This window comes from Panthera onca, chromosome B4 (assembly GCF_046562875.1).
Source record: "Panthera onca isolate mPanOnc1 chromosome B4, mPanOnc1 haplotype 2, whole genome shotgun sequence".
Lineage (NCBI taxonomy): Eukaryota > Metazoa > Chordata > Mammalia > Carnivora > Felidae > Panthera > Panthera onca.
In genome coordinates, this window is record NC_138345.1 from 63,109,089 (window position 1) to 63,126,703 (window position 17,615).

Sequence of the window (17,615 nt, forward strand, 5' to 3'; positions counted from 1 at the left end):
TATCTCTGTACCATCTGCTCAATTTTGCTGTGAACCTGTAACTGCTCTAAATAATACTCTATTAAACAACAAAGTTTCACGTAGAAATTTATGAGTTAAATTTAATATTTTTTTTGTGGTCCAAGTTATAAATATATTAGGAGCAGCAGAATACTAACTAGCCTTATTTAGGAGGATATATAAAAGTACCATGTATAGTTATGTGTTTTAGTTTTAAGATTGAGATTTTAGGGACGCCTGGGTGACTCAGTCTAGGTTAAGTGTCCAACTCCCGATTTCGGTTCAGGTCATGATCCCACAGTCGTGACATCAAGCCCCATGTTTGGCTCCCCACTGATTGTGGAGCCTGCTTGGGATTCTCTCTGCCTATCTGCCCCTCCCCTACTCATTCTCATTCTCTCTCTCTCAAAATAAATAAACGTTAAAAAAAATTGAGATTTTATAAAGAGATGACTAGTTTGATGTTTGATTAGCCCTACTGGTTTCTTCTCAAATTCCAATACAGAGCATTCAGATAGCACAACACATGTAGGATGTAGGCTACATTAAAAATTATTACTATGGGAGAAAGGGGAACCCTCTTACAGTGTTGGTGGGAATGAAAACTGGTGCAGCCACTTGTGGAAAACAGTATGAAGGTTCCCCAAAAAGTTAAAAATACAATTACCCTATGATCTAGTAATCTTACTACTGGGTATTTACCCAAAAAACAAAAACACTAATTCAAAGGGATACATGCACCCCTGCTTATAGCACCATTATTTACAATAGCCAAATTATGGAAGCAGCCCAAGTGTCTATCAATTGATGAATGGATAAAGAAGATGTGGTGTGTGTATATATATGTGTATACACACACACACACACACACACACACACACACACACACAAATAGAATATTCAGCCATAAAAAAGAATGAAATCTTGCCACTTGTAATGACATAGATGGAACTAGAGAGTATAATGCTCAGCAAAAGAAGTCAGTAAGAGAAAGACAAATACCATAATGATTTCACTCATATGTGGAATTTAAGAAAACAAATGAGCAAAGGAAAAAGGGAGAGAGGCAAACCAAGAACAGACTCAAATATAGAGAACAAACTGATGGTTACCAGAGGGGAGGTGAGTGGGGGGATGGGTTAAACAGGTGATGGGAATTAAGGAGGGCACTTTTTTTTGTGTGTCCAATAACTCTTTATTTTTTTTTTCAATATATGAAATTTATTGTCAAATTGGTTTCCATACAACACCCAGTGCTCATCCCAAAAGGTGCCCTCCTCAATACCCAAAACCCAAACTCCCCTCCCTCCCACCTCCCATCAACCCTCAGTTTGTTCTCAGTTTTTAACAGTCTCTTATGCTTTGGCTCTCTCCCACTCTAATATCTTTTTTTTTTTTTTTTCCTTCCCCTCCCCCATGGGTTTCTGTTAAGTTTCTCAAGATCCACATAAGAGTGAAACCATATGGTATCTGTCTTTCTCTGTATGGCTTATTTCACTTAGCATCACACTCTCCAGTTCCATCCACGTTGCTACAAAAGGCCATATTTCATTCTTTCTCATCGCCACGTAGTATTCCATTGTGTATATAAACCACAATTTCTTTATCCATTCATCAGTTGATGGACATTTAGGCTCTTTCCATAATTTGGCTATTGTTGAGAGTGCTGCTGTAAACATTGGGGTACAAGTGCCCCTATGCATCAGTACTCCTGTATCCCTTGGGTAAATTCCTAGCAGTGCTATTGCTGGGTCATAGGGTAGGTCTATTTTTAATTTTTTCAGGAACCTCCACACTGTTTTCCAGAGTGGCTGTACCAGTTTGCATTCCCACCAACAGTGCAAGAGGGTAAGGAGGGCACTTGTGATGAGCACGGAGTGTTGCATGGAAGTGCTGAATCACTATATTGTACACCTGAAACTAACATTACACTGTGAAAAATTTTAAATTAAAAAATTTTTAAATTATTATGGTAAAATAATTATAGTAAATCAATGAAGCCATAAGAAAATGTAAACTAAACTTGAAAAGCTCTTCTTGAGATACTTTAATAATAAAGCTTCATTTTAACAAATGTTTACTATTACTTGCAAAGCCATTAAGAATACAAAGAAATTCTGAGGTTTTAAAACTAATAAAACTAAAATTACCCTTTTACATTAATACACCATCAATTGTGGGGACTGATTATGCAGAATACTTCTATATACTACTATGGAGTGATCTACAGGATGGATATATCATTATGTGAAGAAGGTAAGATGGGAAAAAAAATATGTACAGTATGCGGCTGTTTAAAAAGGTGAGGAAAGAAAAAAGTGAGGAAGGAAGAATGAATACACCTCTTTGCTTACCTTTTATTTTATCTTAAATGTTTAGTTTTGAGAGAGAGAGACAGAGCACAAGTGTGGAAGGGGCAGAGAGAGAGGGAGACCCAGAATGCAAAGTAGGCTTCAGGCTCTAAGCTCCGAGCTGTCAGCACAGAGCCCGACACAGGGCTCCAACCCACAAACCGTGAGATCATGACCTGAGCCAAACAAAGTCAGACACTTAACAGAGTGAGCCACCCAGGCGCCCCTGCTTACTTTTTAAAATGAAAGGATAACTAGACACTGGGGGTGGGCAGACAGGGAGAGAGAATAAGGGGAGAGGGGAGAAGGATGGAAGCCAGACTTCTCTGAATACACCTTGTTTCATAAATTAGATTTCAGAATTATGTACATGTTTTATATAGTTAGAAAAAAAATTAAAGCAATTCCTAAAAGTTAAAATAAAATGAAATAAATGAATCAAACAGCGATTATTTTAAATGACTTTAAAATTTATGATCTGACTATATTTTGGCTATATATATTCCTAGCATATGGACATACCCTGGAGATAAAAACAGCCAGTAGAAAATTTTAAACTGTTAATAATCATCATGTGTTAGAGATAATGTTGGTATAATTACTCTGAGACTGTACATCCATATTAGTGGGATAAAGAAAGTGAATAATTGTGATGAGAACCAGGATTTCGGGTATGGCAGATATAGATTCAGATCAATTAGGTTAAGTAAAAATAACGAAGTCCTGAATTTGAACTAGAAATGTCTGTGTGTGCTAATGATAAGTAAATCTTAAAATGATACAATATGTATTTCTTGGATCTCTTTGGAAATAATGACCAACTCATTAACAATAAATATCCCTTGTGTTTATAGTCTTGAATACCATTTCCCAAGGTAGGGCAGGACATGTACAAGATGAACCTGGAACATCTAGTCATACCAGACAGCAAGAACACTACTAAACACTACTGGAGTCACTTAAGGTGGGCATGTATGCTCCCAACTGGCCCAAGTTTAAGCAACTTTGTATACCTGAAATACACTGAAATACATCAAACAAATTTGAACCTGTAAGTTCATAATAATATTTAAAAAGCAAAAAAAAAAAAAAAAGCAAAACACCTCACTGGTCATCTTTGGAGAATGTTAGGAAACAAACTTATTATCTTGAATCATAGAAAATAAAAGGAAATACTCAAACTGTTCCTCAGAGTAACCCCAATAATTGACGAAAAGACATTTCATAGAAATATTTCAGCTAATAAATGAAAAAGAAATGACAGAATAACCACCACCAACAGCAGTAACATCATAAGATGAGAGACAACCAGACATTCTGTGCCTCCTGGTAGAAATAGAAACCACCATCTATGAAGCATTCTTGCCAAAAGTATCACAAATGCATCTGACCAAATCTCTAGATCTAACTACCAAGTTACAGGAAATAAGAGGAATGTAATTTCAAGGCAATACAGCCGTGCAGCTCTACTTAAGTGCACCAGAACTGTAGCTTCCCTAACATTCAAGATTCCCTAGTGACCCTAACTTTCTGACATAGAAATACCAACTTTCCAATCCCTCTGGAACCCAGTTTTAGGAGCAAAAACCCACTGTATTATACTAGAAATTTTTATTTGCTAACTTCAAATGGATCTATCCAACTAAAAGCATTTTTTTTTCAGCTTCAGGTATAGAATTTAGTGATTTAACACTTACATACAACATCCAGTGTTCATCACAAGTACCCTCCTTATTCCCCATCATCCATTTAACTCATCTCCCTACCCACCTCCCCTCTGGTAACCATCAGTTTGTTCTCTATATTCAGGAATCTGTTTCTTGGTTTGCTTCTCTTTTTTTCCCATGTTTATTTGTTTTGTTTCTTAAATTCCAAACATGAGTAAAATCATATGCTATTTGTCCTTCTCTTACTGACTTATTTCGCTTAGCATAACACTCTCTAGCCCCATCCATATCATTGCAAATGGCAAGATTTAACTCTTCTTTTTATGGCTAATATTCCATCATATATATATATTATATATATTATATATATATACACACACACACACACACACACACACACACATACACATATACATACACACACACACACCACATCTTCTTTATCCATTCATCAATCGATGGGAATTTGGAGTCGATGGGCATTTGGGCTCTTTCCATTGGGCTATTGTTGATAATGCTACTATAAACACTGGGGTGCATGTATCCTTGCTTCCAATTAGTATTTTTGGATCCTTTGTGTAAATACCTAGTAGAGCAATTGCTGGACCGTAGGGTAGTTCTATTTTCAATAAAAGCAATTCTTTAATTCAACTTTTTATTACCTATCAGACTCCTCCAAATGAAATTTCAACTTGTTCCACTTTCCACAACCTCTCCTACTTTACTGAAAAGATAAAGCTATTGGATTTAAGCTTCCACACCCCTTCTTTCTACCTCAAGACATCTCTCGAGCATTATTCAAACAGCACTTTCACAACATTAGATGTTCCTTGGGTTTGGAAAACAAAAACATTCCAGAGTTAAATTAATTTGGAATACACAGATACTAACACACTCTTAGACACATTTTCAGATAAAGGCACAAGAAGTCAAGCAATAATGAAATCTGTTGAATATTGTTTTATCTAGTATTTCCTAGACTTATCTGACCATTGAATACTTTTTTGTAATGAACACCTACTAATACCATTAAATGGTCACAGTTTGAGTAATATCATCACTCTATTCCCATCTACTGGTATCCATACAATCTGTAACTGTGGGAAAAGTCATCTTTATAACTTTCCAAGGAAAACCTGTGCTCTCAAGCTTTTCCCTGGCCTCCTCATCTAACACCTTGTTTTTTCAGGTGTTTTCTATGCAATGTTTGCAATGGCACCCACTATAAATCTTATTCTAGGTTTCTCTTTCCAATGCTTCTCACCTAGAACAGAAGCAGTACCCTCAGACTGCAACTAGCAATAGCCTCCTTGCTCCTCTTCACAGCCAGTGTATGCAGAAGACCAGTTTAGATTAAGGCTACTGCTAGCAAACTCATTATTCTAAGTCCCTAACTTTGATCATGTCATTTCTCTGCTCAATGGATTCTCTGTTCAATTGCTTACAGCAAGGGTTGGTAAACTTACAGTAGATATTTAATAATACTTTCAACTTTGCAGGCTATATACAGTCTCTGTTGCACACTTTTTTTTTCTTTAAACATACCTTCAAAAATGTGAAAACCACTCTTCATTCCTAGGCCATACATACAGGTCACAGGCTGGATTTGGCCCACAGGCCATAGCTTGCCTACTTCTGGCTTAGAGGAGAGATTCTGAACTCTTTGGTATGGGTATATTCCACACCTTCCAGGCATGATTAGATTCTACTGCTGAGAACTTTCCAAAAGCCAGTCAACAGAACTGAACCCTTCTCTACTTTCACTCAACTTCCGTTCTTTACTATCTCCTTGTTCTGTTGACATCACAATGTCTTTCTACCTCACCTACATCACCTAAAACAGTACTCGTTGAAGGAGAAAATGAGCCTTCAAAAATACATGTAAAACTTTATCAACCCGGAAAGGAGGCTGGAGGGTCACTCTTCTCAAAAATAATGGACAACTTGGTGGTAAGCAGCAAATAAGAGGAGGCTGGTGGTTCCTCCTAATTAAAATAAAAAGATAAACCGTAAGCTAGAAGTTCACATGAGAAAAACAGGAAAGAGACAGTCAAGAAGAATCCTCCTGGGGTCAGAACTAACTGAAACATGGGCTTTGAAAACCTCAAAACAGCCATTATAAATGTTTAAAAAATAAAACATTTTCTTAATGTTTATTTATTTTTGAGAAAGACAGAATGAGCAGGGGAAGGGTAGAGGGAATGGGAGACACAGAATCCAAAGCAGGTTTCAGGCTTGAACCCACAGACCACAAGATCATGACCTGAGCTGAAGTCGGATGCTAAACTGAGTCACCCAGACACTCCTAAAAGAAAACATCTTTAAAATATAGGAAGCTATGATGACCATGTCTCATCAAACAGAAAATATCTATTAGGACATGCAAATTGCAAAAAGCATCAAGGGGCACTTGACTCAGACAGTAGAGTATGTAGCTCTTGATCATGGGGTTCTAAGTTCAAGCCCCACGTTGAGCATGGAGCTCACTTAAAAAAAAAATGAAAAAAAAAAAAGAAAAATTCATTAGAAGGGCTCAACAATAGATCTGAACTGGCAGAAGAGAGAATAAGCAAACCTGAAGATAGATTGAAAAAGAGTATGTAATCCAAACACCAGAGAAAAGAGAGAATAAAGAAAAATTATCAGAGCCTCAAAGAAATGTGGAACACCATTAAGCACACCAATGTATATGTAGAGGGAGAATCAGAAGGAGAGAAGAGAGAAAAAGAAGAAAAAATACTTGAAGAAATAATGGCTGGAAACATTCCCAGTCTGATAAAAAACAATCTATATATCCAAGAAAGTCAACAAATCCAAGTAAGATAAAAACAAAGACATTTCATAGTAAAAATGGTAAAAGACAAAGAGATAACATTTATAGCAGCATGAGAAAAAACATACATAGCGACCAAGTACAAGGGAATGCTAGTAAGATAAATCAATGTTAATCAATGTTTCTTATCAGAACAATGGAGACCGGAAGGCAGGGTGATGGTATATTCAAATTGCTGAAAGAAAAAACCAAGAATTCAGTAAAACTGTCTATCAAAACTGAAAGTAAAATAAAATACTCTCAGAAAACAACAACAGAGAATTCACTGCTATCAGACCTTACCCTGAACTTACTAAAGGAAGTTCAAGCTGAAAGCAAGTGACCCAGAAGGTTATTCAAAGACACACACATCCACACACACGAGCTCCCGTAAATGTAATTATGTAATTTTCAAAAATAGAAAAACACTATTTCTTTGACTTTCTCCTCTTAAATGTTTTAAAAATGAAATGCAATTAAAAAAAAAAAAGAAAAAGAGAAAAGAGAAAGCAATTGCATAAAACAACATTTTAAAATTGTATTGCTGGGACTATAAAATATAGAAATGTAATATATTCAATATTAACAATACAAAGGAAATAGGAGCAACATTTTACTGGAGAAAGCAAATGACACCAGATGGTAACTCCAATCCAAAGGAACAAATGAAAAGAATTGAGAAATGGTAAATAAGAGAGTTAATATGCAAACTCTATAAACATATACTTGGCTTGCCTTTCTTAGCTTCTTTAACACATAAAATTACAAAAAACAACTATTTCTAGGTTTATAACATATATAAATGTAATATATGTAACAGTAATAGTATAAAAAGGAGGAAGAAAAGATAATAGGAGTAATGCATCTATTTCTCACTAAAATTAGGTTAACCTAAATCTGAAGTAGATTCTAATAAGATGTATACAGTAAGCCCTAGAGCAACCACTAAGAAAAAAAAAATTTTTGAGAGAGAGAGCACATGTGCACACAAGCTGTGGAGAGCCAGGGGGAGAGGGAGAGAGAGAATCTTAAGCAAGCTACACGCCCAACAAGAAGCCTGATGCTGGGTCTGATCTCACAACCAGGAGATCATGACCTGAGCTAAAATCAAGAGTTGGATGCTTAACCGACTGAGCTTCCCAAGCACCCGGAAAATTTTTTAAATAGTGAAAAAAAAATTAAAGAAATTAAAATGTGACATTAGAAAATATTTACTTAGGGTACCTAAGTGGCTCAGTCAGTTAAGCATCTGCCTTCAGCTCAGCTCATGATCTCAAGGTTCGTGAGTTCAAGCCCCACATCAGGCTCTGTGCTGACAGCTCAGACCCTGGAGCTGGCTTCAGATTCTGTGTCTCCCTCTCTCTGTCCCTCCACTCATGCTCTGTCTCTCAAAAATAAATTTAAAAAAAAAATTTTTTTAAGAAAATATTTAACTATTTCAAAAGAAAGCAGTAAAAAAAGAACAGGGGAAAAAATGAGATATATAAAATAAAAAATGACAGACTAAATCCATGCATAACAATAACATTAAATATTAACATATTAAACAATCAAAAGAGAATGTCAAATTGGATTTAAAAAAACAAGATTCATCTATATGCTATCTACAGGAAACACACTTTAGATTCAAAAATATAAATAGCTTAAAAGTAAAAAGATGAAAAAAGATATGCAAACAGCAACCATAAGAAAGTCGGAGTGGCTATACTACTATTAGACAATATAGACATTAAAACAAAAAAAAATGTGGGGCGCCTGGGTGGCTCAGTCGGTTGAGCGGCCGACTTCGGCTCAGGTCACGATCTCGCGGTCCATGAGTTCGAGCCCCATGTTGGGCTCTGTGCTGACAGCTCGGAGCCTGAAGCCTGTTTCGGATTCTGTGTCTCCCTCTCTCTGACCCTCCCCCGTTCATGCTCTGTCTCTCTCTGTCTCAAAAATAAATAAACGTTAAAAATTTAAAAAAAAAAATGTTACTAGAGACAAAGAGAAACATTTTTATTGAAAAAGAGGTGAACTCAGGAAGATACAGCATTTATAAACATACATGTACCTAAAAACAGAGCTCTAAAATATCTGAAGCAAAAACTGACAGGAAAAAAGGGAGAAATAGACAAATTCAACAACAGTTGGAGACTTCACTTTCAATGATGGATAGAACAATAATGGATGAGGGACGCCTGGGTGGCTCAGTCCATTAGGCATCTGACTCGGTTTCAGCTCAGGTCATGATCTCACAGTTCATGAATTCAAGCTCTCATTTAGGTTCTACCAACAGCACAGAGTCTGCTTGGGATTCTCTCTCTCTCTGCCCCTCCCCCACTTGTGCTCTCACTCTCTCTCTCTCTCTCTCTCAAAATAAACATAAAAAAAATTTTTTTTAAATAAAGAACAATGATGGATGAGTAGGCATGCCCAAGTGGCACAGTCGGTTGAGAAACCAACTCTTGATTTCGGCTCAGGTATGATCTCAGGGTTGTGGAACTGAGAACCACATCAGGCTCCACACTTAGCATGGAGCCTACTTAAGATTCATTCATTCATTCATTCATTCTCTCTCTCTCTCTCTCTCCCCCCCCCTCACCCTCTCTAAAATAAAATAAAAATATTTTTTAAAAATAATGGATAAGTAGAAGATCAAGTAGATAAGAAACTTAAGCAACATTATAAATCAACTAGATCTAACAAAAATCTATACAACATTCCACCCAACAAAAGCAGAATACATATTATTCTTAAATGCAATGGAACAGTATCAGGACAAACTATATTTGGGGCCATAAAACAAGTCCCAATACATTTAAAAAGAATGAAATTATAGAAAGTATGTTCTCTAATCACAATGGAGTAAAATTAGAAATAATAATAGAGGGGTACTTGGGTGGCTCAGTCGACTGGTCAAACATCCAACTTTAGCTCAGGTTGTGATCTCACAGTTCATGAGTTCAAATCCCACACTGGACTCTCTGCTGTCAGCACAGAGCCCCCTTCAGATCCCCTGTCCCCCTCTCTCTCTGCTCCCCACCAGCTTGTGAGCGTGCACACATGTGCTCTCTCTCTCAAAAATAAACATTAAAAAAAAAAAATCAATAACAGAATTTGGGAAATTCACAAATACTTGCAAATTAACACACTCCTAAATAACCAATGGGTCCAGAATAAACCACCAAAAAAATGAGAACATATTTTGAGTTAAATTAATATAGCTAAAACAGCACTTAGAGGAAAATTTATAGTTGCAGATGTATTTAAAAAATAATTCAAATCATAACATAACCTTCCACCTTAAGATACTGGAAATAGGGATACCTGACCGGCTCAGTTAAGGGTCCAACTCTTGATCTTGGCTCAGGTCATGATCTCACAGTTTGTGAGTTTGAGCCCCAAGTGCAGAACCTGCTTAGGATTCTGTCTCTCCCTCTCTCTGTCCCTCCCCCACTTGTGCACACACATGTGTTCTCTCTCTCTCAAAATAAATAAATAAACTTAAAAAAATAAGATACTGGAAATAAAAGAGCAAACTAAACTCAAAGCAAATGGAAGAGAATAAATGGTAAAGATTAGACCAGAAACTAATGAAATAGAAAACAGAAAAACAATAGTGAACAAAACCATAAATTGGTTCTTTGAAAAGATCGACAAAATTGGAAAACCTTTATTTAGCTCAACTGACGAAAAGATAAAAAAGAGAGAGAGAAGACACTAATTACCAAAACTGGGAACATACTACCAACCTACAGAAATAAAAAAAAATATGAACTTCATGCCAACAAATTAGTTAACATAAATTACACCAACAAATTCCTAGAAAGGTGCAAACTACTGAAATTAACTCAAAAATAAATAGAAATATGAATACACCTATAATAAAGGTATAGAAAAAGCCATCTGACAAAATTCAACATGCTTCATGATAAAAATAGTCAACAAAGTACAAACAAACAGGAACTCCCTCAACCTGATACAAAGCGTCTATGAAAAACCCACAGCTAACATCAGACTTAATGGTGAAAGGAATGTTTCCCCCTAAGATTAGGAACAACACCTCTCCTTTCACCACATCTCTTCAACATTGCACTAGAGGTTCTAGCCAAGGCAATTAGGCGAGAAAAATAAAAAGCACCCAGACTGGTAATCCTAAAAAGTTTACTGAAACATTAATCTAATAAACAAGCTTGGCAAGGTTGCAGGATACACAATAAATACATATTTTTAAAATGTATTTCTAAGCATGGGCAATAAACTTGAAAATGAAATTAAGAAAATAATTCCATTTACAATAGCATTAAAAAGACTAAACTATGAATATTTTAACAAAAGAACTGCGAAACTTTTACTGTGAAAACTAAACAACATTTTTAAAAGAAATTTGACCTAAACATAAGGAAAGAGATCCCATGTTCAGGGGATAAAAGACTAAGTATTCTTAAAATGGCAATATTTCCCAGATCTACAATGATTCTACAGATTCAGCACAATGCCTCTCACAATACCAGCTGACTTCTTTGCTGAAATTGACAAGCTGCCCTAAATTTCACATGGAAACTCAAGGAACCCAGAATAGTCCAAACAGTCTTGCAAAAGAACAAAACTGGAAGACTAGAACTTCCTAATTTCAAAATTTAATAAAGATAGTGTAGTCCTGGCTTAAAGATAAAAAAAAAAAAATCAATCAAATAGAACGAGAATACAGAAATGAACCTCACCTTTATAGTCAATTCATTTGACAAGGTGCTAAGACAATTCAATAGGGAAAGAATAGTTTTTTCAACAAATAGTACTGAGACAACTTGCTATCCACATGCAGAATAATGAATTAACTCCTTTCTCATACCACACAGAAAATTTAACTCAAAACGAATTAAAGAGCTAAATGTTGCAGCTAAAACCATAAAACTTTTCGAAGAGAACACAAGGAAATCTCTGTGAACTTGTATTTAGCAACAGGTTCTTAAATATACCACCAGCCACAAGCAACAAAAGAAAAATTAGATAAACTGGGCATCATCAAAATTAAAAACTGCTTCAAAGGACACCATCAAGAAAGTGGTAACACAACTGCGGCGCCTGGGGGGCTCAGTTGGTTGAGCTTCCAACTTCAGCTCAGGTCAGGATCTCACAGTTCGTGAGTTCAAGCCCCTCTGCGCTGACAGTGTGGAGCCAGTGTGGGATTCTCTCTTTCTCCCTCTCTCTTTGACCCTCCCCCACTTGCATGCTCTCTATCTCAAAATAAATCAAACTTAAAAAAAAAAAAAGATTTAAGACAGTGATAACACAATCCACAAATTGGGAGAAAATTTTTGCAAACTGTACATCTGACAATGGACTTGAATTTAGAATATTTAAATAACCCCCATAACTCAATAATAAACAAATAACCTAATTAAAATGGGCCAAGAATCTGAATAGACATTTCTCAAAAAAAAAAGAAAAAAAAAAGATATACAAATGGCCATAGGAAAAGATACTCAACATCATTAGCCATCAAGCAAATGCAAATCAAAACTGTGATATACTACTTCACACCTACAAGGATGGCTATAAGAAAAAAAAACTGATCAAGAAAACAAGAGCAACAAAGCAAGAATTGATGAGGATACAAATTGGAATCCTCCTCATTCACTGCTGGTAGGAATGGGAAATGGTGCAGCTGCTTTGGAAAAAGTTTGGCAGTTCTTCAAACAATTAAACAAAGAACCGCCACTCCTAGATATATTCCAAGAGAAATGAAAGCACGTCCACACAAAAATCTGCATAGAAATGTGCATACCATTATTCACAGTAGACAAAAAGTGGGAATAATCAGGGGCGCCTGGCTGGCTCAGTCAGTAGGGCATGTGACTTCTGATCTCAGAGTCATGACTTCAAGCCCCTCATTGGGAATGGAGCTGACTTAAAAAAAAAAAAAAAAAAGTGGATATAATCCAAGAATCCACCAACTAACGAATGGCTAAAATAAATGTGATATATCCACACAATGGAATATTTGGCAATAAAAAGAAATGAACTACTAGTACGCATGCTACCACATGGATGAACCTTTAAACCATTATGCTAAGTGAGAAAAGTCATTCACAAAGGACCACATGATTCCGTTTATATGAAATGTCTAGAATAGACAAATCTCTAAAATAAGAAAGCAGAATAATGGTTGCCTAGGCTGGGGGGGGGGGGGGGGGGGAGGGGGTAGGTGTTAAGGGGAAATGAGGAGTTCTTTGGGGGATAGTGATGGAATGCTCTAAAACTGACCAAAGTAACCATAAAATACCTAGGAATAAACCTAACCAAAGAGTGAAAAATCTATACACTGAAAACTATAGAAAGCTTATGAAAGAAATTGAAGAAGACACAAAAAAATGGAAAAACATTCCATGCTCCTGGATAGGAAGAGCAAATATTGTTAAAATGTCAATACTACCCAAAGCAATCTACATATTCAATGCAATACGTATCAAAACAACACCAGCACTCTTCAAAGAGCTAGAATAAACAATTCTTAAATTTGTATGGAACCAGAAAAGACCCCAAATAGCCAAAGCAATCCTGAAAAAGAAAACCAAAGCTGGAGGCATCACAATTCCAGACTTCAAGCTGTATTGCAAAGCTGTAATCATCAAGACAGTATGGTACTTGCACAAGAACAGACACTCAGATCAATGGAACAGAATAGAGAACCCAGAAATGGAACCACAAACGTATGGTCAACTAATCTTTGACAAAGCAGGAAAGAATATCCAATGGAATAAAGACAGTCTCTTCAGTAAGTGGTGCTGGGAAAACTGGACAGCGACACGCAGAAAAATTAACCTGGACCACTTTCTTACACCATACACAAAAAGAAACTCAAAATGGATGAAGGACCTAAATGTAAGACAGGAAAATCCTAGAGGAGAAATCAGGCAACAACCTCTTTGGCCTTGGCCACAGCAATTTTTTACTTGACATGTCTCTGGAGGCAAGGGAAAGAAAAGCAAAAATAAACTATTGGGACCTCATCAAGATAAAAAGCTTCTGCACGGCGAAGGAAATAATCAGCAAAACTAAAAGGCAACCAATGGAACAAGAGAAGATATTTGCAAATGACATATCAGATAAAAGGTTAGATCCAAAACCTATAAAGAACTTATCAAACTCAACACTCCAAAAACAAATAATCCAGTGAAAAAATGGGCAAAAGACATGAATAGACACCTTTCCAAAAAAGACATCCAGATGGCTGACACACACATGAAAAAATGCTCAACATCACTCATCATCAGGGAAATACAAATCAAAACCACAATGAGATACCACCTCACACCTGTCAGAATAGCTAACATTAACAGCTCAGGCAACAACAGATATTGGCAAGGATGCAGACAAAGAGGAACCCTTTTGCACCGCTGGTGGGAATGCAAACTGGTGCAGCCACTCTAGAAAACATTATAGAGGTTCCTCAAAATATTAAAAATAGAACTACCCTACAATCAATCCAGCAATTACATTACTAGGTATTTATCCAAGGGATACAGGTATGCTGTTTCAAAGGGGCACATACACCAACGTTTATAGCAGCACTACTGACAACAGCCAAAGTATGGAAAGAGCTCAAATGTCCATAAACAGGTGAAAAGATAAAGAAGATGTGGTATGTATATACACAGTGTAATATTACTCGGCAGTCAAAAAAAGAATGAAATCTTGCCATTTGCAACAGTGTGGATGGAACTACAGTGTATTATGTTAAAATAAGTCAGAGAAAGACATAGCATATGATTTCACTCATATGTGGAACTTAAGATACAAAACAGATGAACATAAGGGAAGGGATGTAAAATAATATAAAAACAGAGAGGGGGACAAACCATAAGAGAACAAACTGAGGGTTGCTAGAGGGGTATTGGGTGTGGGGATGGGCTAAATGGGCAAGGGGCATTAAGGAGGACAGTTGCTGGGATGAGCACTGGGTGTTATAAGTAAGTGATGAATCACTAAATTCTATTCTTGAAATCATTATTACACCATTTACATTAACTTGGATTTAAATTTTAAAATTAATTAATTAATTAAAAAATAAAACTGACTATATGAATAGTTGCATGATTCTGTGAATATATTAAAATACACTGAATCCACTGTAAATGAGTGAATTATATGGTATGTGAATTATAGCTCAATAAAGCTGTTACCAAGAAATACATGGAGCAAACATTACAGAACTGAAAGAAAAAAAGACAACTCCACAATTTTACTTGAAGACTTTTTTCTCAGTATCTATCATACCATGATTACACCAAATATCAAATTAATCTTTGTTGAAAATTTGTAATACTTTTTAAAAATTTTTATTTTGAGGGAGAGAGAGAGAGAGAGCAGGGGAGGGGCAGAGAGAGAGAGAGAGAGAGAGAGAGAGAGAGAAGAATCCCAAGCAGGCTCAGTGCTGTCAGCGCAGAGCCCAATGTGGCGCTCAAACTCACAAACCGAGCTGAAATCAAGAGTCGGACACTTGGGGCGCCTGGGTGGCGCAGTCGGTTAAGCGTCCGACTTCAGCCAGGTCACGATCTCGCGGTCCGTGAGTTCGAGCCCCGCGTCGGGCTCTGGGCCGATGGCTCGGAGCCTGGAGCTTGCTTCCGATTCTGTGTGTGTCTCTCTCTCTGCCCCTCCCCCGTTCATGCTCTGTCTCTCTCTGTCCCAAAAATAAATAAATAAATAAATAAATAAATAAATTAAAAAAAAAAACGTTGAAAAAAAAAAAAAAAAATTTAAAAAAAGAGTCGGACACTTAACCAACTGAGCCACCGGGCACCCCTATAATACTTTTTAAATCAGTAAAAGAAACTTTTTCTTTTTTGTACAGTATCTTCATTTCTGGTTAAAAGAACAAATCTGAGAATATTTCAGTAGAATCTACAAAAACAAAGGGAAAATGCAAATCTCTGGGAAACCAATTAAGTAGAATTTACACATTCATCTCCTTCATGATTCGCTTGATAGCCTCTTAAATTATTACATATTTTTCTGTTTATTTCTTTCTCTGCTAGAATGCAAGGTGCAATTTTCAAATTGCATGGGTATTTTTCCTTGCCATTTAAATAGGATTTGTACCAGGAAGCACAAACTTCAGGCTATCTTTTTAATTTTCCATCATATAATATAAACAAAATGTCAATCAGGTAAAATTTCAGTATAAACATCAAGTACAAACTTTCCATACATGTATTACCTGATCAATTCCCTTTCCTTTGCACTGAAGAATGATGACTTCAAGGAGTTTGGCTGCATGACATTCCGCATCTTCTCCTGCATCTCCACATAGTACCTACAGTAATCACAATTTAGCTTAGCAGTGAATGGCACTGCAGAGAATTTAATCAAGTGTACATGAAGCAAATAGCTCATAAAAATTCACACATTAGAATCGCAGCTTTGCTTTCTAAGTTTGCCCACCCAAAAGAAGGAAGGTCAAGATAAAGTACATCTATCTTCTTTATCTACTCTAATTCCTTTTAAGAAGAAAGAATTCACCTATTTAACTTTGGATTAATAAAGTTAAGCTATAGGAATTAACTTCAGATAAACGAAGCTTCCCTTAAAGGCAACAAAACAACAAACCAATAAAATGAAATGAAAAGAAATTTTCAAACCTTACTTTTAAACAATGAAACAAACCCTGTAGTTTCTGTTTCTTTTGAGTTCTTGTCCATATATACTCACTTTTTTCAAAATAATAACCATAATTTGATATCACACACCTTTTAATTTCTCCATTTGGACTTTAAACTACAAACATTTTCCATCGATGTTATAACCACTTAGGACTGTAAGTATTACAGTAGATAAATATAACAGTTTACTAGATATTCCTCTATTGTCAATGCTGTATTTTCACTATTATAAACAATTCTACAATGCACATGTTCATACATAAAATTTGGAATATAATTGCCTTATAATAAGGTTCCCAGAAGAGAGATTCGCAGAGTAGAGGCAAGCTTATGTTGGAAATTAAGAAATATAAAAAAAATTAATAAATGTTCAAACACAAGCTATAAGAAAAAGAACAGACTTAACCCAAAGAACAAAGAGGAGACAGAAATTAAAAATACAAATAATACAAATAACAGAAACAAAAAACAGATTCACTGAATAAAGACAACAAAGTAGACAGCCTTTGTCAAAATTATTCTTAAAAAGAACAAAATTTTAAAAATATTAGAAATGATAGTTGCAAACAAAATACTTAAGCTATTTGTTTAAACAAAAGACATGAAAGACATAAATACAGATAAAGGAGAGATTAGAAATAAGTAAATATTATGGAGAACATTATATTCCTTATATATTTGAAAACTCAGGTTAATTGGATAATTCCTAGGCAAATACAATTTAAGAAAACTGAATTAAAAAGAAATTCCAGGTAAAGAAGACAGATTGAACATTCCCATTTAATTTTATTACTTGCCAAAAGACTATTAAAATGATAGTAAAGAGATTTTAGAGGCATAAATCCACAAAGACAGAGAAAAGGAAAAAGTAGATAGCTATAAAATTTTGGAAGCTGGAAAACAGATGGATCAGTGAGCTGAATCCTAAGCAGGTAGCTGGCAACACCAAGAACCAACACTATTTACATAAAGTTTAAAATTTACCTCTAGGGCAATGTATTTAGATCTAGATTCTAAATGTAAATGGGCTCTGGAACCAGAATGCTTGGTTCAAATTCCAGCACTGCCACTTATTATCTGTGTTTTCAAACAAACTTATTAACCTCTGTGTCTTACTGTTTCCATTGCGGTGGCATACAATACA

General features: G+C 35.8%; 1 protein-coding gene across 2 annotated transcripts in view; it reads right to left on the reverse strand.

The window, feature by feature from the left end:
- IPO8 (importin 8) overlaps window positions 1-17,615 on the reverse strand; it is an 85,662-nt gene that overhangs the window by 22,441 nt on the left and 45,606 nt on the right. For both annotated transcript variants that reach the window (XM_060658023.3, XM_078449956.2), the window contains one exon: window positions 16,030-16,125. In XM_060658023.3, coding sequence (XP_060514006.1) covers window positions 16,030-16,125 — 96 coding nt within the window. The remainder of the gene's footprint in view (window positions 1-16,029; window positions 16,126-17,615) is intronic.